This window comes from Nematolebias whitei, chromosome 10 (assembly GCF_014905685.2).
Source record: "Nematolebias whitei isolate Nwh7 chromosome 10, NemWhi1, whole genome shotgun sequence".
Taxonomy (NCBI): Eukaryota; Metazoa; Chordata; class Actinopteri; order Cyprinodontiformes; family Rivulidae; genus Nematolebias; species Nematolebias whitei.
This window is the reverse complement of record NC_056507.1, coordinates 28,722,202-28,742,039: the sequence shown is the minus strand read 5'-3', so window position 1 is coordinate 28,742,039 and position 19,838 is coordinate 28,722,202. Positions and strand designations below refer to the sequence as shown.

At 39.5% G+C, this 19,838-nt stretch overlaps 3 protein-coding genes, 6 non-coding genes and 1 pseudogene across 9 annotated transcripts; 9 read left to right on the top strand and 1 right to left on the bottom strand.

Annotated features, from left to right (window-relative positions):
• Positions 1-404: 404 nt before the first annotated feature.
• On the bottom strand, positions 405-9,232 carry zwilch (zwilch kinetochore protein). Its single transcript, XM_037682939.1, has 18 exons — positions 9,183-9,232; positions 8,993-9,035; positions 8,826-8,918; positions 6,700-6,824; positions 6,434-6,624; positions 6,241-6,320; positions 6,008-6,163; positions 5,810-5,881; positions 5,634-5,727; positions 5,491-5,543; positions 5,288-5,390; positions 2,771-2,850; positions 2,522-2,678; positions 2,330-2,358; positions 2,112-2,248; positions 1,930-2,025; positions 602-717; positions 405-523 (listed from the first exon to the last, which is right to left on the bottom strand). The coding sequence occupies exons 1-18, from the start codon at positions 9,230-9,232 to the stop codon at positions 435-437; spliced, it is 1,764 nt and encodes a 587-aa protein (XP_037538867.1). The 3' UTR covers positions 405-434.
• A 478-nt stretch (positions 9,233-9,710) lies between these two features.
• On the top strand, positions 9,711-13,521 carry LOC119416307 (60S ribosomal protein L4-A). The gene is made up of 10 exons (XM_037683537.1): positions 9,711-9,800; positions 10,436-10,607; positions 10,706-10,812; positions 11,026-11,164; positions 11,443-11,567; positions 12,241-12,370; positions 12,582-12,738; positions 12,947-13,030; positions 13,209-13,329; positions 13,405-13,521. Exons 1-10 carry the CDS (start codon positions 9,798-9,800, stop codon positions 13,474-13,476), a joined length of 1,110 nt encoding a protein of 369 aa, XP_037539465.1. The 5' UTR covers positions 9,711-9,797; the 3' UTR covers positions 13,477-13,521.
• LOC119416558 lies at positions 10,870-10,968 on the top strand. The gene has a single exon (XR_005187107.1). It is a non-coding gene; the product is annotated as a small nucleolar RNA SNORD16 (small nucleolar RNA).
• Positions 11,276-11,375, top strand: LOC119416557. Its single transcript, XR_005187106.1, has one exon. It is a non-coding gene; the product is annotated as a small nucleolar RNA SNORD16 (small nucleolar RNA).
• On the top strand, positions 12,804-12,874 carry LOC119416552. The gene has a single exon (XR_005187101.1). It is a non-coding gene; the product is annotated as a small nucleolar RNA SNORD18 (small nucleolar RNA).
• On the top strand, positions 13,069-13,135 carry LOC119416555. The gene has a single exon (XR_005187104.1). It is a non-coding gene; the product is annotated as a small nucleolar RNA SNORD18 (small nucleolar RNA).
• A 172-nt stretch (positions 13,522-13,693) lies between the features above and the next one.
• LOC119416451 lies at positions 13,694-15,317 on the top strand (annotated as a pseudogene).
• Positions 14,996-15,095, top strand: LOC119416556. Its single transcript, XR_005187105.1, has one exon. It is a non-coding gene; the product is annotated as a small nucleolar RNA SNORD16 (small nucleolar RNA).
• A 111-nt stretch (positions 15,318-15,428) lies between the features above and the next one.
• Positions 15,429-15,983, top strand: LOC119416305 (60S ribosomal protein L4-A-like). The gene is made up of 3 exons (XM_037683534.1): positions 15,429-15,511; positions 15,690-15,810; positions 15,886-15,983. The coding sequence occupies exons 1-3, from the start codon at positions 15,435-15,437 to the stop codon at positions 15,955-15,957; spliced, it is 270 nt and encodes an 89-aa protein (XP_037539462.1). The 5' UTR covers positions 15,429-15,434; the 3' UTR covers positions 15,958-15,983.
• On the top strand, positions 15,550-15,616 carry LOC119416554. The gene has a single exon (XR_005187103.1). It is a non-coding gene; the product is annotated as a small nucleolar RNA SNORD18 (small nucleolar RNA).
• Positions 15,984-19,838: the final 3,855 nt, after the last annotated feature.

Sequence of the window (19,838 nt, the reverse complement as noted above, 5' to 3'; positions counted from 1 at the left end):
GAGATGTTGGATTTAAATGCAGACAAACTGTTTATTTACATGCAACCTGTAAGATTTTATGGTTTTATTTTCACATTAGACAGCTGCCGTAGAATACTGTCGTCGCAAACGACTCATTTGATCTACAATGTTTTTATCAGGTTTAAACAAAATTTGGCAAACATCTTCTTACAAGTGCCATCTGGAGCAATGAACGTGTTTATCAATTAAACGAGATTAAAAAGAAGACTGAAATTTATTTACTTCATTAACACAAACAACATATTGACAGAGAAACTTACCGGGTATACTTTGGACTTTTAAGCAGTTTAAAGGAATTATTATATTCTATTAGATTTTGTAACATATTAATTGCTAATGAGATGATTAAATATCATCATGTGATTTGTTGTGTAGGTGTGCGTACTTTGTGTAGGTGTGTGTACTTTGTAAACTCAGGTAAAGCTGACAAGGCTGCAGCACACCATAGTGGAAAAGAAAGCAGGCTCCTCGCTGTCCCCGTTCACGGTTTCATTTGGGTAATCTAAAGAACAAAAAACAGTTATTTTTGGTTTACTGTTGTTGCTAATACTCTATATTTTGATTGGAACATACAAATGACCTGTGTCAATGATGACGTGATCAACCAGCGGTCTGTTGCTAAGCTGTAAAGATGTCCGCACCTCACGAGGACCGTGACCACTGGAAACCTCGACCCCCCACATTAATGGATGCTCTCTGAGAGAAAAAATACACAAACCTCATGAGAACTTGTGATAGGGCAAACACACCCATGCTCCTTCTATTATTTTGATAATATAAGCTGAATGTAAAAAACGAAACAAGCAAAAGCAAAAAGTTAACATTAATAAAATAAACTTCAATAAAAAAGTTGTTTCTTTTACTCTACAAAGCAAAAAAATCTACACATTTTACTTTACAAAACCTTTACAAGGAAGCAATCTTGTTTTTCAATAAGAAAAAGCTACTTTTCCAGAAATTAAACAAAAAAAATTACTTAATTTCAACCAAAACTTTGGTCACCAATAGAGCTGATCTGTGCAAAAACATGAAAATGATTTAAAAAACGGAGACGAAGTTTTTGCCTGACTGCGATTTTGTGTTTGGTGGTTTAATCGTATTTTATTGATCATTTTGTGCTGCATTCATCAGATTCCTCTGCAAGTTTCTTGTAGTGATGCTGGTAAAAGTTCTGCTTTTACTTCCATACAACTATTTAGTTTAATGTAATCAAGTTTAAACTTGAAAACGATGCTTTAGTTTAAACCTTTGCCTATAAAGATCTTCCCTTCACTTCATATTTGTTCTGTATTTTTTGGCACATTGCTAAGAAGCTTCATCACATAGTTAAGACTGATTCACATTTTCTCACACAGATGTCTGCTCACAAACCTTTCATGCTAAAACATATTTGATTTGCAACACTGATGGCTTTTCATTAGTTAAGCAATGGAATAAACCTAGCCACAACAAAAAAAAGTAAATAAAATACATCAAATCTACCTACTGAGAACTGCATTCAGTAACTACAACCTTGTTTTTTTCTAGTTAGTGAACTTTTATTATGTACCATCCGGGTGTCTTGTATGTGGATGTTTGCGAAATGATCCACATGCACCACTTTGCAGACAAGGCTGACTGCTAATTTCAAATGTATAAGAAAATTATCACTGTACTAAACACTTCTGCATTACAAGAAAAGCATCTGTAGTTTGTTGGGTGTGGATGTGTGGGGGCAGGCTGAAATCAAAGATCCAAAAAACTCAAACAAGGCTCAATGAGAACTTAACCTAAGCTACAAATTAAACTAAAGAGTCTCTAAGTCTCATTCTATCTCACCATTTAGATCATTTTCTGTTAGAAACTCAATTGTTAGTTCAATTATCAGGTTGTTTTTGGAGACACCGTAAACAAAGTTGGATCCCTTACTTCTGATACAAATGGCTGATCAGGGCCGGTTTGACTTGGAGTTTGAATTCATGTTCCTCATCGTTTGGAGACGTTTTGAAGCGCTGCAAACAAGACCTACAGAAACAATAAAAAATATTCTTTTTTTAAGCTTAATAATCAAGGATTATGATTTTTTTTTATTTTATTATTAAGCAACTTACTGTGTGAGATGAAAGAGGCGGTCATAGGGCAAATCCAGGAATGCAGTACAGGTCGCAATTATCTCCAGCAGATGGTGCAGTTTTCTAAGTCGAACAACTTGCTCCTGCAGATCCACCTCTGTGCTCAGGAAGTAACTCTGTGGAGCAAAATAACACCAGCACTTTGTTTACACTGAGATGGGCTGTTAAGTGACCTAAAAATAACACAGCAAGCTCACCAAGTGGTTTAAAGTTGTCAGTTCTTCACCTGGGAAATAAACAAACAAATAATAGTAGATAAAAAAAAAAAGATTCAACATTTATTAAAAAAATAAATAAATAAATTATATATATATATATATATATATATATATCAGCATTTTACAACTATTTAAGTTATACAGAGAAATAAAAAATGACAAAAAGGTTACCAATCAGGTAGTTAATATAATCTTTTCTCATCTTGTCCAACCCCATCTCCAGGAGCATGATAATGGGGGTGACACCTGTCAGAGAGACGTGATCGATCTGCTGGTGGTAGGACTGCAGAATAAGCTTGCTAAGGGAGCTGCTGCTGTCCCTGTGAATCTACAGGAAGTCAAACAAAACCAACAAAAACTTGGTCCCACTCAAACATGTACATGTTTAGTTTGTGAACTGTCAGTTTGTGTGCTTCATACCCAAGGCTTGATGTTTCCATATTGTAGAGCTTCAGTAACCAACTTCAAACTGTCTCTCACGTCCTCGTATGAAGTCACACCTGTTACAGAAAGAAAAGTGGTTGCCCATGGCAGTGGACCTCAAACTGGGGTCCCTGAACCCCCAGGGGACTGCAAGCCGGTGTTTAGGGCCCCCCACCATTTTTTTTTTTTTTTTTTATACAAGCAAGTAGATGTTTAACCTGTTAAAATACACCAAAATGTAGGAAATCACATCTACTTTATTCAAAATTTTCTGGGGGAGGACAGAATGTGTGTACCAAGAGCTGACCTGTGCAAAAACATGAAAACATGAAAACAAACCCCCCCCCCATTTACGTTCCAGTATCAATCGGTTTACAGATTAATCCCTGTTACTTGATATGACTACTGCTGTTCTGATTCTGTTCAGTTTTATGTAGAGTTTTCTGTAATCATTTGAAGAAGTTGCGATACATTTATTAAAGTGTTTTTTTATGCCGTTAATTTTACCAAAACTGTAATTTTTGGAAGTTGAAATTAAAATTTGTTAATTAAGTGTGTCTTGAATGAAAAATACTCCATGTTTAAAAGTATAAAAATTGTATTAACACTATTAAAGAACGGGACTTAAGTATTTATGTTACACAAATATTTCCATTGTATTAAAGAGACAAATGGAAGAAAAGTGTTTAATAAACATGAGGGTTAGGAGGGGGTCCCTGAAACTTTTTCTGCCCTATAAAGGGGTCTCTGAACCCAAAAAGTTTGAGAACACCTGGCATCTGGTAATGTCACATGTAAATCAACCAATCCATCAATTCAGTCAATCCATCCATCATCTTCCACTTGTTCTGAAATCAGGTCATGGGGGCAGCTGTTTGAGCAGGGAGGCCCAGACATCTCTTTCCACAGCACCTCTTCCAGCTCTTCTGGGAGGACCCCAAGGCGTTTCCAGGCCAACCGAGAGACGTAGTTTCTCCAGCGTGTCCTGGGTCTTCCCCGGGGTCTCCTCCCAGTCGGAAATGCCTGAAGCTCCTTCCTAGGAAGGCGCCCAGGGAGCATCTGTACCAGATGCCCAAACCACCTTAGCTAGCTCCTCTTGATGTGGAGGAGCAGCGGTTCGATTCGGAGTCTCTCCCAGATAACTGAACTTCTCACCCTGTCTCTAAAGGAGAGTCCAGCTACCCTGCAGAGGAAACTCATTTCAACCGCCTGTATCCACAATCTCATTCTTTCAGTCATTACCCAGAGCTTGTGACCATAGGTGAGGGTAGGAACATAGACCGACCGGTAAACAGAGAACTTTGCCTTACAGCTCAGCTCTCTCTTCACGACAATGGACTGGGACAGAGTCCATAATACTGCAGACACAGCACCAATCCATCTGTCAATCTCACCATAGGTGTCGCAACCATTATATGTGAAGGGGACAAGTACCCCCCACATTCCAAACACGTTCATTTGGACCCCCCCACTTTTACTATAAAACATTAGTTCAGTCTGCGCAGTTTCTCTTTCTTCGTGAACGAATCCATTCCACTTGATTAATAGAATACTCAAACCACTAAAACGCCACTCCAGGTTTTCTTGGTTACCTCCAACTCTAAACACAGCAGCCTGTTGCCATGGTCACAATATACAGTGGTTACAGAATATGGTGTAACACCTGCAGTGTTTCTGTGCGTCTCTTTCTGCTTCAGCAGACAATGCGCACAGGTGGAGGAGATGGACCGACCTCTGTGTTACTCACTTGCCAGTTTAGCAGCTTAGTGCGGACAGTTGTTGACCGGGGGGGGGGGGGGGATCATAAACATATATTCATGTTAGGAGGATGCTTGAGAGGAGCGCCATGTCTGTAGCATGTTATCTTAGCAGTAACTGTGATGCTGTAAGACGCTGCAGGTGTAAGAGAGAGACGCTGTGTGTTCAGGTGCATTAAAGTTGAAATGTCTTTAAAACCCCACACCTTATTGTCCTCAAGCTTCATGAGAAACATCATTTAGATGAATAGTGTTGAACACAAGTCAAAGTCTTGTGGTGATTTTTTTTATTTCTCTATAGACAAATAGTGCCGACCTGACACTCTGTATTAAAGTGTATTAGTTAAAATGTCTCCCACACAAACTTGGTGAGAAACATGTTTTAAATGTGTGGAATTAAAGGAAATCTAGGTGAAATGTTGCTTTTTTGTTCACTAGTGAACACCTTTTTTTTTTTACGCGCGTGCACATGCGCGCGCACCCCCCCCCCCCCCCCAAACACACATGATTGTGTACCCCCCACATTACGGATGCTTCTGACGCCCTTGAATCTCACGCTCCATTCTTCCCTCACTCGTGAACAAAACCCTGAGATAGTTGAACTCCTCCACTTGAGGCAGAACCTCACCGTCTACCTGAAGAGAGTATTCCACCCTTTTCCAGTTGAGGATCATGGCCTCAGATTTGGAGGTGCTGATCCTCATCATTACTCACATGTAAATCCAAGTTTTCTTAACAATAAAGCAAATAATAATACTTTTTCTTAACCGAATCCACAGCTGTTCCACAAAATCCAAATCGCCTCTTTCCAAGGATCTGTTGAAAATAGCAGGGTCTGTCTCAGACTTTAGCTTTGTGGCCTTCAACAAAACACACACACAAAAACAAACAAACGTCAAATAAATTTTCTAAATGAAATCCTTTTTTTAGATAAAGCTCTTGTTTTAAACATTATCATACCTCGGCTGTTTTTGCAGCCTGATCTTGCAGTGCTGTTGCAGTGTTCTGAAGTTCTGAAAGAAGTAAAAAAAAAGAGAAAAGTAGTCTGAGTGCTAGTGTTTTTATCATGTTAAAGGTGTACTGATTTTACTGAATGCAGATACCTTCAAGGTAGGCCTTAGTCAGATTTACAGCTGATGTGCTTTCCATTGGTTCCATCCATTCAGTCTCACCAGTTTTCAAACTCTCTGCAAGAGTCTGAAATAGAAACGATGATTTATTTAGGTATTCATTAAAAATTTTGTTGATACCATAACCTTTAATTACATAAAGCACAGACCCGAAGAAACTCCAGCTCCCTGTACATCCCAAACATCGGACTTCTCATATCACCACTTTCAACTTTGATATTCTGCATGTGAACAAAGACACGTAAAGTAAAAATCATGTTTTATACCATTTCTATTATCTGCCCAAGTAACCATTTTGAAAGTAAAGCATTATAGATATGTTTTAGGTGTGGAAGGCTGCTGCTCACCATTGTTGCTGTTGAAGACAAAGGAGGAGCTTCAAGTATGCTCTCCACATGACTCCATTTGAAATCCACAGTCACACTGCTCTGTGACTCAATGATGGTGTTTTCAAGAACAGTGGAGCCAAACAAGCTGAACGTGGCATTCCCTTTAACCCCCATCTACAAATTATTCACAATTAGAAGTGAGTAAATACTCATGCATGTAAATCAACAAAAGGGAACACATGCCATCTTACTGAGGTTAGATGATGTCTCTTCTTGTGCTCTTGTTTCAGCTCCTCTAAGGTCAGGAAAGACCGTTTATCCACGGTGGAACCTGACAACATAAAGACCAGTATGAAAAGTGCCAGAACCTCAGAACAAATGTTTTGTGTTTTAAAATAACTCAGAGTGAAAGTATAATAATGCTGAGAGAAGTTTAAGATATACCTTTGCAGGTTACGGAATACAATTTGACTCCAGTTACTTTGTTTCCTGTGCAAACTGGTTCAGCACCAAACCAAGTTGTTCCATCAGGATCAGACATGTCGCATCGCACCCAGAGAGGGCGTAAAACAAAGCTGCTGTCCACGGCTGACACACCAGCATTTTGAGATAACGTGTACAAAGACAGCAGCTGTCTATATGAAGAGTAAAGATGGTTAATAGACATGCAACCTCATTTAAAGAACAAAAAAATCTTTACCATTGTTCACCTTGCTTTTGTGATTGTAAGTGGCTGCGGTCCTGCTTCTGTTTGTAGAACATCACAACCATAAACAGCATCAGAGTTTGATGTCTCCAATACTTGTTCATCATCTGGCTCACTTATTCGTGGAACCTAATGACATTAAATGATCATTTGTTAACTAAAAATAGAGTAAAAGTTACCAAACTGAAAGTTACATCAGACACTGCACATCATCAGGCTATGACTATAACAATTTGCCGGTGACAGAGTTGTTAATTCATTAGGCGTTAAGGAATTTTTGGTCAAGGTTTATGGATGTTTTAAACTACTATGGCTGAGAATGTTAACTCTGCCCATGAATCATACGTTTGGGTTAGTACAAAGCTGAATGAGTTGGATGAGGTGGCTGCATGCAACCACCTCATCCAACTCCTCACACGCATGAAGCCCAGTCACAAGAATCTGCCCCAGGCAGTGTGTGAAGTTTGTTGTTATACGCTTATAAGTTCAGCCGAGCTCACAGACTCTGAGGCATCCTTAGAGCGACAGATGCATGCAGCCGCTTCACCCAGATCCTCATTCAGCTTTCTACTAACCCAAACATATGATTCAAGATTCAAGGAGACTTTATTGTCATTCGCTTCACATGTGGTACATGAGGTGGAATGAAACTGTGTACTCAAGATCCAGTTACACCCAATAATAGCAATTTATATATAAAGTATAAATAAAAAATGAACACTATATAAGGATCTAATATATACACACCAACAATATTAATATACATAAGGCATGGTAAACAGCAACCTGAACAAGAGTCAATTGTAAGCAGATGGGTATGACTATAGCAGCTTAAGAGTAAAAAAAAAACAACAACAAAAACAGCAGCATGGATAGTGTCAAATGTCCAATTAAAGTATCCTGATGCATGCTCAATAATCCAGGTAGAAAAATTCAAAAAAGTTCAATCTGGTCCTCTGGACATTCAAAAAAACAAAAAACAAAACAAAGCAAAAAAATATAGAAACGTTTCGTCTCTAATCCAAGAGACTTCCTCAGTGTGGTCCAATTAAAGTGTAACTAGTGATTTGTCTGGTTAGGAATTTAAGAGTCTTACAGCTTCAGGCTAGAATTTGTTTCTCTGTCTAGAGCAGGGCTATTCAACTCGCGGCCCACGGGCCACTTCCGGCCCGCGGGTGACTTCAGTCCGGCCCAATGAGTTCATTAAAAATAAATAAATAAATATTTACCGGGGGGGGGGGGGGGGTGTCTGGGTTCTGGTCATTGCATTTATGATTCAATGCAATAAAACAAACTAATTTAAAAGGTAACAGATCATTGTAAAACTTGGTTCATTTACATAATGACTTTAATTGCTGGATATCCAGTGCCTGAGCTGCTGGCTTTCAAAAACTGTGGCCCACTGAACAGTTTTGTTGAATAGCCCTGGTCTAGTGGTTCTGGTTCCACATTTAATGCTCCGCAACCTTCTGAAAAAAGACTAAAGGACAGCCATTATCCACAAAATGTCAGATTACTAAACTCTCAATAAGTAGCACTGAACAACTGGCAATAACATTGTACCAAGCCACATCTGTGATAACTAATGACTAATATTAGCTTGTGACAGCTAATATGTTTATTGCTGCTGCACTATGTGGCTGTATGATACAGTATCTATGTATCTGCCTTATCATCATAATTCAATCTCAGTGTCACTCACTACCTGTGCAATAACCTGTCACAAACCTGTATAGTATATGTTAGTTATGGGCAATTTATATTGTGCATTTTAGCTTATATTACTACCTTGAAATACTTATTCATACAAATTCATCCTGCATTTCATTGTACTGTTAATCTTGTGTAACTTAACCTGCATATGACAAATAAACAACTTGAATTGAACCAGCAGAGCAGCTCCCATGTCACATGTTGATGTTCATGGGCCGAGTTAACATTCTCAGCCAGAGTAGTTAAAAACATCCATAAACTTTTGACCAAAAATTCCCTAACATTAGTGTTAAGTTATAAAAAATAAGTATATTTTTAAAACTAGTGGAGATTTTTAGCACAATGTTATGTCAATGCTCATCTCAGCTCTGTTGGTGTCAGCAGTTGATTTAATGTGACAGGACGAAAAATACTTACAGCCTTTTCACAGACAAACACTGTCTGGTTGCTACAGTATAAATTTACTGCAGTAATTTTGTCTCCATTCGTCTTTAATATTTGGATATCCTCCTAAAAAAACAAACAAACGTGATGAAGCCACTAACACACACACTGAAGTCTGAGATGTATGTGAAAATAATTACCTCATATGTACATGAATCCCTGTTTTCCTCCTCTTGAAGAGATCTTGAACACAAGAGAAAAAGTAACTTAAACATGCGAGTAAGCTAACCAACACTGACCAACAGGCCGTTAAAAAGAACCTTTTTCAGTGATAATGAAGGATATCATGAAGTTAACTAAAATGGTTTAGAGGCTATTGACGCTACTCACCGAAGAACATTGAAGAACGTCTTGACTTTAGATATCACCTTTGTACCCATTCCAAATATGTAGGCAATATGGTAGAAAATACACCGAACAAACTTTATGCTACTGCAGCTTGTGTTTTGACGCTCGCGCGCGCTCACTTGAAAGATGACGACAGAGGTCACAGGTCATCGTAGGAATCATATAAAAGTTTTAAGTAAAAAAAAAGTTAATACATTGAAAATGTTGTGAATGTTATACTCGAATGAACAATACACTTTAATTTTTTTTTTTTGTAATTTTAGAGATATTTAAGAAGGGAAGTAGTTCGGCGTTTCCGTTGAAGTAAAAAGATGTTGCGCGAGGATCGAGTGAAGACATAGTCCCAACATTAGAAGCCACTTTAAATTGTTTAATATGATTTATTTAAAATATTTTCAGCTTATATTTAAAACTTTATTTTTTTCTGTAGGTTTATTTTATCATGAAAAGATTGGGTACAAAATATTGTTAACGGAAGTTGTTTTCTCATGGGCGGAGGCATATGGGATAGCGGGTGATTCACCAACTTCCTTTTTACTGTGGCCGCCATAGCGTGTGGAGCGTGGTCCCCGGCGAGCCGAAAGATAACTACCGAAAATGGTGAGGAACTGCAAGCATATCACTTAGCATGTCACATATTATATGCCATTTCACATAATGTTATGTATTTAAGTGAAATCTGACTGTTTTGACTATTTAAGACTTAATAAGTGAGCAGACAACCTAATGCTCCTGGCTATCGAAGCTAACATGGGAAGCCATTTTAACGTGCAGTCCTGAGTGATTCGGCCCAGTTACACGTGTACTGGTTGCTTCGTAGCTCACGGACCCGATGCGAAGTGTTTTATAATGGTTATGAAATTAACGTACCTGACCATAATCCATTCATGAGAGTTTTATTTGTTTCGTCTCGGGGTCATTCCGTACTCCACTGAATGATGGAAAAAAGCTTTTCAAGCCATGTTAGCAAGACGGTGCTAAGCTAATACCAACATCGATGTACTTCCTCCTGTTTTATATAAGACAAATTTGATTATAACTATCAAAGGTCGTATGCATCTAAATGTAATATTTGCACAGAGTAATCATTACTACAATTTGCTGGATACCTTCAAGTAGGAAGTAGTAGGAGGTGTAAGAATTGTAACTAAAATAAGTATTTAGTTTAGTTATCAATATAAATCCAATTGAAAGTGTTTTAAAATATAAACTTGAGATTGTTGTTGCATTCTCAGGCGTGTTCCCGACCCCTCATCTCGGTGTATTCCGAGAAAGGAGAATCTTCGGGCAAAAATGTAGTCATGCCTGCTGTGTTCAGGGCCCCCATTCGCCCTGATGTTGTGAATTTTGTTCACACCAACATGCGCAAGAACAGTCGCCAGCCTTATGCTGTCAGCGAACTTGCAGGTGAGTGTTCCTGTCATTCGTTCATGTTACGAATGAATTTAGGCGACTGCTTGAACCTTTTGGAAATATTGAGAGAATAATGTATGTTTGTATTTCAGGTCACCAGACGAGTGCAGAGTCCTGGGGAACAGGCAGAGCTGTAGCGCGTATACCTCGTGTCAGAGGTGGTGGCACTCACCGTTCAGGCCAGGGTGCTTTTGGAAATGTATCTTTTTATTACACTTTTATTAACGGCTTGCTTTTAAAACATTGCTTACAACCTTGCTGTGATGGTGTAATTTGCGTCTGACTCTGTGCTCAGTGACAGAATGCCTACTGTCATATGCTGGCACAGATGGCTGGTGAATAATGAGTCTGAGCTGGTTATAAGTGCTTCAGTAATTCTGTTGGTGTCAGGACTTCCTTGACTTTGGTTTAGATGTGTCGTGGTGGTCGCATGTTTGCCCCCACTAAAACCTGGCGCCGTTGGCACCGCAGGATCAATACACCCCAGAAACGCTATGCCATCTGCTCTGCCCTGGCTGCTTCAGCCATTCCTGCACTTGTTATGTCCAAGGGTAAGTTTCCAGACTTCTAATACAAAATTAACTGAATGTGATTTAAAAGTATAAGAGAATGTTTTGGACGTATGTTTTAAAAATGGTAATTATTCTGAACAAAATTTGACTTGCTATGATGGTGTAATTTGCGTCTGATCCTGTGAACAGTGACAGTTGCCTGCTGTCATTAAACTGTCACAGAGTATTGATGTATAATCTAGTCTGAGCAAAGTCAAAGTACAGTTAGCAGTTTCTGTGTAAATATCCTTTGATTAAGTGAAGTTGTTGGTTGTTAGGCCATCGTATTGAGGAAATCCCTGAAGTCCCATTGGTGGTTGAAGACAAAGTTGAGGGCTACAAGAAGACCAAGGAGGCAGTGCTCCTGCTCAAGAAGCTCAAAGCCTGGAATGACATCAAGAAGGTAATATTAAAATAGGCATTTAAAGTCAGCAATATAAATGTCCCCAACATCTGTCTCTTTGTGAAATGTTGTAGTGAAATGGAACAGCTCAGCCAGAATCATGGATGTATTTGTGGACTTGTGCAGCTTCATCTCCTTCAGTTGTTGTATCAGAACTAAACGTGACTTGGTTTTACTTTTGAGCTTTTTGTAGATGGTAACCTAAAATAACTTGTCATCCACACGTATAACTGAAAAATCATGCTCAGTGTTGACACCTGTTTTAACTGAATGTGGCAATGAATACTCAAACTACAAAAAGCTTAGACATAAAATGGGAAGCACACAAGGATAACTTGTATTTTCACTGGATCATATAAGAAAAAAAAAGTTTATTCAGAGCAGTAAAATGGCACACAGCTCTCCCTCCAATAGTTCTTAAATGGGACTCTACTAAAATGACTGGCCTGCTGCCTCCTGTTCCCAGTTTAATGAAATGCAATACCAGTGAACACAGGTGCACACACAAACAAAAACCCATGGAATATGGCCTGTGGTTGTACCAGTATTATCCATGAAGTATTGACTTCATAATGGTTTCTGAATTGACTGACAACAGCTAAAATTGTGTCAGGGTTTGGCATTTTTGTCATATGTACGTAGTGTGAATGCCTTCCATAAATTGTGTTTTCAGGTCTACGCCTCTCAGCGCATGCGTGCTGGTAAGGGTAAAATGAGGAATCGTAGACGAATCCAGCGTAAAGGGCCATGCATCATCTACAACCAAGACACTGGTTTAACCAAAGCCTTCAGAAATATTCCAGGTGAGCTCTATAAGTCGTATAAAATGACTGTGCTCAGGAAACATTCTAGTCGTACCTGGTGGTGTTTATATCAGTGGTGAACTAAGGAACATGTTTTGACTTTCTTGGTTTGCTAGTGTTCAGTTGTTGATGCATTTGTTCAGTGCCCTCAGATAACTTCTGTTGTGACTTGGAGTTGTATAAATAAACTGAATTGTGCTGCATCATGCAGGCATCACTCTGCAGAACGTGAACAAACTGAACCTCCTGAGGCTTGCTCCTGGTGGTCACGTTGGACGATTCTGCATCTGGACCGAAAGCGCTTTCCGAAAGCTGGACGACCTGTACGGCACCTGGCGCAAGCCTTCCACCCTGAAGGTCGACTACAAGTGAGTCTTTAAGCAGCGTGTGACGTGTAGCATGAAGCACAGCGTCCTGTTATGTTGTACGTGTACATCAGTGATGAGCTTCCACTTCATGGTCCGTGTTTCTGAACTCTGTGATATTTGATGAAGTTCTGAGTTAAAACTAAACTAAAGTGGTGACGTTGTTGTTTCTGTCTGATGGAAATTTAAACCTATTGATGCTTGTTTTCAGCCTTCCCATGCACAAGATGACAAACACAGACCTGAGCAGGATTCTGAAGAGTGAGGAGGTCCAGAGAGCTCTACGTGCACCCATGTACGTACCATGTTTATTAGCTGTTCATTAACTTCTCGTGGCTATGATGATATTATGCTTCGGTCCGTGTTTCTGAATCCTGATCGGTATAGAAGTTCTGAGCAATGCAAAAACCAACTTCTTCTAAAACGGTTTTAGTGGTCGTTTACATAAAGTCTGGTTTTTCTTCTAATTACAGCAAAAAGATCAACCGCAGAGTCCTGAAGAAGAATCCTCTGAAGAATCTGAAGATAATGCTCAAACTGAACCCTTATGCCAAGACGGCAAGGCGTCACGCAATCCTGCAGCACGACCCTACTGTAAGTCGTTTGTAGTTAGAAAACGTTGAGATGGAAATAAAACTTGATGGTTATTGAGTTTGATTCTGTTTACAGATCAAGGCTAAGATGCTAAAGCCCAAGAAGAGGCATGGAAAGAAAGGAGCACCTGCTAAACCCAAGGCTTAAATCTAAAGAGACTGCAGTTCAGTAAATAAATCAGTTGTTTGAAAAGTACGAGTCAGAGGTGTTATTCAAAACTTTTAATTGATGAGAATAATTTCACATAAGCTTACAAATATTACACAATCTGCGGTGTCTGGGGAGGGTAAAGAGGAATATCAAGCACACAGTCTTTAGCAGCACATTTGAAAGAATTTGAATTCTTAAAAAAAGATGGCTTTTCATGCAGGCCTGCAAGGTAGCCCATAAATGTTCAATACATAATTTCACTTAGCCTTTAAGTTAGTTCTTCAAATATACTATTCATAATTTTGAAACTTGTTGCTTCCTTGGAAAATGATCCAATAGTACAAATATCTCAAAGACTTGTATTTATGGCTTTGTTGTCAGTGAGAGCAGGTCTCACATTGCTGTCCCATGGGTGGGCGTCGCAGGCTGACTGAGTCCAATGGTGCTGCACAGCCAGCCAGCAAAGTCCACCTCCTCTGCTTCTGACGTTTTGATGAAAGGATGCACCTGAAACAAGTTTTATCATAGCTCAATATGTTTCAGAGTTTAGATGATACAAAACTATGAATTCACACTTACCATCAACTGCTTCAAATCTGCCCTCTCTGCAGGATTCTTAATCAAGCTGTCATAAAGAAAAATGTAAAGGTGAAGAACTGTCAGTGAAGTATTAAGTACAAGTTTTAAATAAAAAATATTCCTTACAATTTATTAACAAAGTCTTGGAATTCTGAGCTGAATATCCCAGGGAGTTTTGGTGGAGGCTGAGAATAAAACTAGGTCTGATAAAAATGTAGTCCAGCCTGCTGTGTTCAGGGCCCCCAGTGCCCTGATATGAATTTTGTTCACACCAACATGCGCAAGAACAGTCTCCAGCTTTATGCTGTCAGCCAACTTGCAGGTGAGTGTTTTCATTTATTCATGATGCCTTCATTATGTAAGTCGGCTGCTTTAACATTTTGTAAATACATCTAATTTATATTTATTTCAGGTCACCAGACGAGTGCAGAGTCCTGGGGAACAGACAGAGCTGTATCTTATATACCTCGTGTCAGAGGTGGTGGCACTCGTTCTGGCCAGGGTGCTTTTGGAACCGTATCTTTTTATTACACGTTTGCTTACGACCTTGCTGTGATGGTATAATTTGCTTCTATACTGAATGTCTACTGTCATATGCGGGCACCGATGGCTGGTGAATAATGAGTCTGAGCTGGTTATAAGTGCTTCAGTAATTCTGTTGGTGTCAGGACTTCCTTGACTTTGGTTTAGATGTGTCGTGGTGGTCGCATGTTTGCCCCCACTAAAACCTGGCGCCGTTGGCACCGCAGGATCAATACACCCCAGAAACGCTATGCCATCTGCTCTGCCCTGGCTGCTTCAGCCATTCCTGCACTCATGTCCAAGGGTAAGTTTCCAGACTTCTAATACAAAATTAACTGTATGTGATTTAAAAGTATGAGAGAATGTTTTGGACGTATGTTTTAATAATGGTAATTATTCTGAACAAAATTTGACTTGCTATGATGGTGTAATTTGCGTCTGATCCTGTGAACAGTGACAGTTGCCTGCTGTCATTAAACTGTCACAGAGTATTGATGTATAATCTAGTCTGAGCAAAGTCAAAGTACAGTTAGCAGTTTCTCTCTGCATGAGTGGGTTTTCCCGGGGTACTCCACTTTCCTCCCGCAGACCATAAAACGTGCATGTTAGGCTGATTTAATAACTTAAATGTCCCTAGGTGTGAGTGAGAGAGAGAGAATGGTTTTCGCTTTTGTGTCTTTGTGTCCTTGTGTTGGACTGGAGACCTGTCCAGACTTAAGGGCGTCCCCTGCCTTTAGCACAGTGATTGCTGGATATGGACACCAGTGGCCCCCGTGATCCGTAAAGGAAGAAGCAGGTAAAAATAATGGATGGATGGAAATTTAAACCTATTGATGCTTGTTTTCAGCCTTCCCATGCACAAGATGACAAACACAGACCTGAGCAGGATTCTGAAGAGTGAGGAGGTCCAGAGAGCTCTACGTGCACCCATGTACGTACTAAGTTTATTAGCTGTTCATTAACTTCTCGTGGCTATGATGATATTATGCTTCGGTCCGTGTTTCTGAATCCTGATCGGTATAGAAGTTCTGAGCAATGCAAAAACCAACTTCTTCTAAAACGGTTTTAGTGGTCGTTTACATAAAGTCTGGTTTTTCTTCTAATTATAGCAAAAAGATCAACCGCAGAGTCCTGAAGAAGAATCCTCTGAAGAATCTGAAGATAATGCTCAAACTGAACCCTTATGCCAAGACAGCAAGGCGTCACGCTATCCTGCAGCACAACCCTACTGTAAGTCGTTTGTAGTTAGAAATCGTTGAGATGGAAATAAAACTTGATGGTTATTTAGTTTGATTCTGATTACAGATCAAGGCTAAGATGCTAAAGCCCAAGAAGAGGCATGGAAAGAAAGGAGCACCTGCTAAACCCAAGGCTTAAATCTAAAGAGACTGCAGTTCAGTAAATAAATCCATCCATTATCTTTACCCACTTCTTCCTTTTCGGTTTGCGGGGGTCTCTGTCCAGCTATGACTGTGTGAGAGGCATGTGTAGATGAACAGATGCTGGGATGTATTCATCATTTAACGCGAGTTCCTCATTTTTCTGGACTGAATAAAACGTGCACTGAATTTAAGGAAATGCAAAGTGAGACGTCATTTAAATTTGACCCATCAAAATGAATGCGGTCATTTATTTACAGAATCAAATTTAACATCAAACATTTACATTAATTTGGCAAATTATGAAAATAACAACAAAGCAATCAATCAGGAAAAATCATACGGCCATGATTTCTCCGTTGCTGCACCAACAGACATTTATAACTGTACAACTATGATCTTTTACCCACATGAATGTGGGTAAGCACTTTACACAGACATTTCTAAATATCTGGGAGAATTTCTACTTGATAGAAAAGTTTAAGATGAAAAATGAAGTTTAAAGGGGAGAAAGATGGTGTTTGAGGTAGAGTGTTGAACAGAACGGCACTCTCCGGGCTTTCTTCAGCTTTTCCTCACAGTACACTTAGGTGGTGAAAACGACTCTTTTACCTGGAGATGTCTCAGGCGAGATTCCGTTTAACGCACCCTTTCAGCGTCTCCGTAGGATGCTGTTACTCGTCCGGAGTAGCGGCGAGGTTCTGTCCGCCACAGCTCACCTCAGTGGAAAATGTTATAATCCCATGGAACTCGGAAGAGCTTCGTTGTCATGTCAGGAACTCCAACAGCACTCCATCAGAACTCCAGAACTCTAGAAGTCTGACAACTCTCCAACTCTGAGTACCTGTGTGTCTCTCCGTGTCCCTGTGAGTCTGTGTAGACCAGGAAGTACTGACATTTTAAAGACTCTTTCCCGGTTCACTTTTTGGGATTTTTCATTGGTCAGAAACGACCAGAAGGGGTGTGTTTTTGTGACGTAAGGGGTTAGAGACAGCGAGAATTGTTATGAGACAGCTCAGAAATGTTCTCACAGACCGAGAGGGTTCTGTTTTGGCGTGCCTAAGACACAGGTGCAAAACATCTCTATTTACGTCTGAGAGGATTCTAAAACATGACAGTTTTAACATAACAACTTGTTTTTCGTTTGACTGTAACCTTGTAAACGCACACACTTGCTCATTCAAAAGCAGAAATCAGAAAAATGCATAAACTCTGCACAGCTTTTAACATGAGAATAAAATCATTACTCAGTTAATAAAATTGATTAGTTCACTGCAACATCTAAAATGGTTTGAACTAAGACACTTTGATTATCAACATTTGTAAGATAGTAATGATAATAAAAAGAGAGTGTTCTTTTCACTTGAATCTTCAAGAAAGAAAGTCTCAGGATGGGTGAACCTGTATTTATGGAGTCAAATACATGAAATGACAGCTTCTGTCCCACAAGGTTCTAAAGGTCAAGAGTTTTGACCTTAGACTGGGTTTCGACGTAGGCTTAGTCCACTACACATGGGACACACTGGACAAGTCGCAAGTCCATTACAGGAACACATAGAGACAAATAACCATCAGTTGTTTGAAAAGTACGAGTCAGAGGTGTTATTCAAAACTTAATTGACGAGAATAATTTCACATAAGCTTACAAATATTACACAATCTGCCGTGTCTGTGGAGGGTAAAGATGAATATCAAGCACACAGTCTTTAGCAGCACATTTGAAAGAATTTGAATTCTTGGAAAAAGATGGCTTTTCAAGCAGGCCTGTAAGGTAGCCCACAAATGTTACAGTTCCCTCTATTATCGCGGGGGCTACATCCCGTCCCCACAATAGGTGAAAACCCACAAAGTAGGAACGTTATTTATATATATTTTTTTAAAAAGGTCCATGCTCAACAATCCAGGTATACAATCCCAACAATTTTTTGTCCGGTCATCTGGACTGTTTTTTTTTTATTTTAGTATTTACATATATTTTAAGGCTTTATAATTCATTCATTCAACCTTTATTTAGACAGGTAAATCCCATTGAGCCTCGAGGACTCATTTACAAAAGAGACCTAAAGACCATAAAGTTAAGTTCAAGTATTTTTTATTATTTGCATCACATTTGGTACATGAGGTGCAATGAAATTGTGTACACAGGGTCCCAGTTACATCCAAGAGCAGCAAAAATATAAATTGTAAAAGGAAACAGTAATAAGGATCTAAGATGTCAACTAAGAAGTATGCTAAACTAATACGCTAAATACAGTGCAAACCAACAGCAGCACGAACATGAGTGAGTGAGTAGACGAGTACAAATGAATACAGAAGTATGAAATAATCAGCAGCATGATATCGGCATGGATAATCAGCAGCACATATCGCCAACAAACCCTTTGACTGTAGGGGGCGGTGTTGCACTGTTGCAGGTCACAGAGAATGGTGTAACACCGGGTCCAATCCACCGAACCAGTTTCGGTTTAAGTTTCATTTTTGACGTGCTGCACGTTTCTTCACATTTGCAGTTTAATAATAATAACTAATAGTTTAGTTTTTCCTGTGAATTATTTGCAGTATGAGAAATGGTAGGAGCAATAATATACGCTCCCAATGTTTTGTTGGTCTTTTTTTTGTAAATAATAACTTTTTTTTTTTTTTTTGCGGTTTTATTTATTTATTTATTTTTGTATCTTGAGATCTATGTCGTAATCAATTACTTGAGTTTCCTGATGCATGCTCAATAATCCAGGTAGAAAAATCCAAAAAAGTTCAATCTGGTCCTCTGGACATTCAAAAAAACAAAAGCAAAACAAAGCAAAAAAAATTCTAGAAACATTTCGTCTCTCATCCGAGAGACTTCTTCAGTCTGAGGTGCTGTTTTCAGCTCAGTTTCTTAAATAGCACCTTCTCAGAGTGGATCAACCAGTTTGCTGCTGACAACCAAAACCAGCTGATCACATGCTCAAGAAGGACCATCAGCCCAACAATGGATCATTAGCACACTGATGGCTGTTTACTACTCACAGAGGGCTGAGTGATACTAGCAATCACAGCATTGTAAGAGGGGGACAGTTGAACCCGGAGGCCTCCACCCCTGTTTAATGATGGACGATTTCTTTTCACAAAGATGGCCTCCTTTACTCCTCTCTCAAACCATCGTTCCTCTCTGTCCAGGATGTGAACATCTTCATCCTTGAAAGAGTGACCGCTGGCCTGGAGATGGCCCAGCAGACAAAGGAAGGTGCGCAGTGATTTTGAACCAGAAAGACTATCATGAGAAAGTTATGACACTCCTTAGTGACTTAACCACTTATGAACCTCTGAAAAGAGATCCAGGAAGTGGTTACAAGAAGAAGTTAATAGATTGCCTGAAAAATTTGGAGCAGGACAAGACTATTGACCGTATTCTGTACCACAGACTGTACCCAGGGGAGGCCACACCTAGTCTGTATGGTTTACCTAAAATCCACAAACAAGGTGTACCTTTAAGACCTATCGTTAGCATGATTAACTCTGTCACTTACAATGTTTCCAAATATCTGGCGTCTGTACTCATCCCTTTAGTTGGCAGCTCAGAACACCACATACAGAACACCATGGACTTTGTGGACAAGGTGAGGGATGTCATCATGGAGACTGATGAAACAATGGTCTCTTTTGATGTCACATCACTCTTTACGTGCATTCCTGTTGATGATGCAGTAGAGGTGGTCAGTTTAAGATTAAAATCAGACACCACTCTGAGCAGCAGGACCACGCTTTCCACAGAACAACTGTGTCAACTCTTGAAACTGTGCCTGCAGTCAACCTACTTCACATATGGGGAGCAATATTATAGGCAGAAACATGGGTGTGCTATGGGGTCTCCAGCTTCTCCTATTGTTGCCAACCTGT

Excerpts from the sequence above, each read along its gene's own strand:
- zwilch (XM_037682939.1), bottom strand. The coding sequence starts at position 9,232 with ATGGGTACAAAGGTGATATCTAAAGTCAAGACGTTCTTCAATGTTCTT. Across the intron at positions 5,882-6,007 it reads TGTCTTCAACAGCAACAATG|AATATCAAAGTTGAAAGTGG; the intron begins GTGAGCAGCAGC and ends GTTCACATGCAG. Across the intron at positions 524-601 it reads TCACGTCATCATTGACACAG|ATTACCCAAATGAAACCGTG; the intron begins GTCATTTGTATG and ends TTTGTTCTTTAG.
- LOC119416307 (XM_037683537.1), top strand. Across the intron at positions 11,165-11,442 it reads TGCACTTGTTATGTCCAAGG|GCCATCGTATTGAGGAAATC; the intron begins GTAAGTTTCCAG and ends GTTGGTTGTTAG. Across the intron at positions 13,031-13,208 it reads AGAGCTCTACGTGCACCCAT|CAAAAAGATCAACCGCAGAG; the intron begins GTACGTACCATG and ends TTCTAATTACAG.
- LOC119416305 (XM_037683534.1), top strand. The coding sequence starts at position 15,435 with ATGCACAAGATGACAAACACAGACCTGAGCAGGATTCTGAAGAGTGAG. Across the intron at positions 15,512-15,689 it reads AGAGCTCTACGTGCACCCAT|CAAAAAGATCAACCGCAGAG; the intron begins GTACGTACTAAG and ends TTCTAATTATAG. Across the intron at positions 15,811-15,885 it reads TCCTGCAGCACAACCCTACT|ATCAAGGCTAAGATGCTAAA; the intron begins GTAAGTCGTTTG and ends TTCTGATTACAG.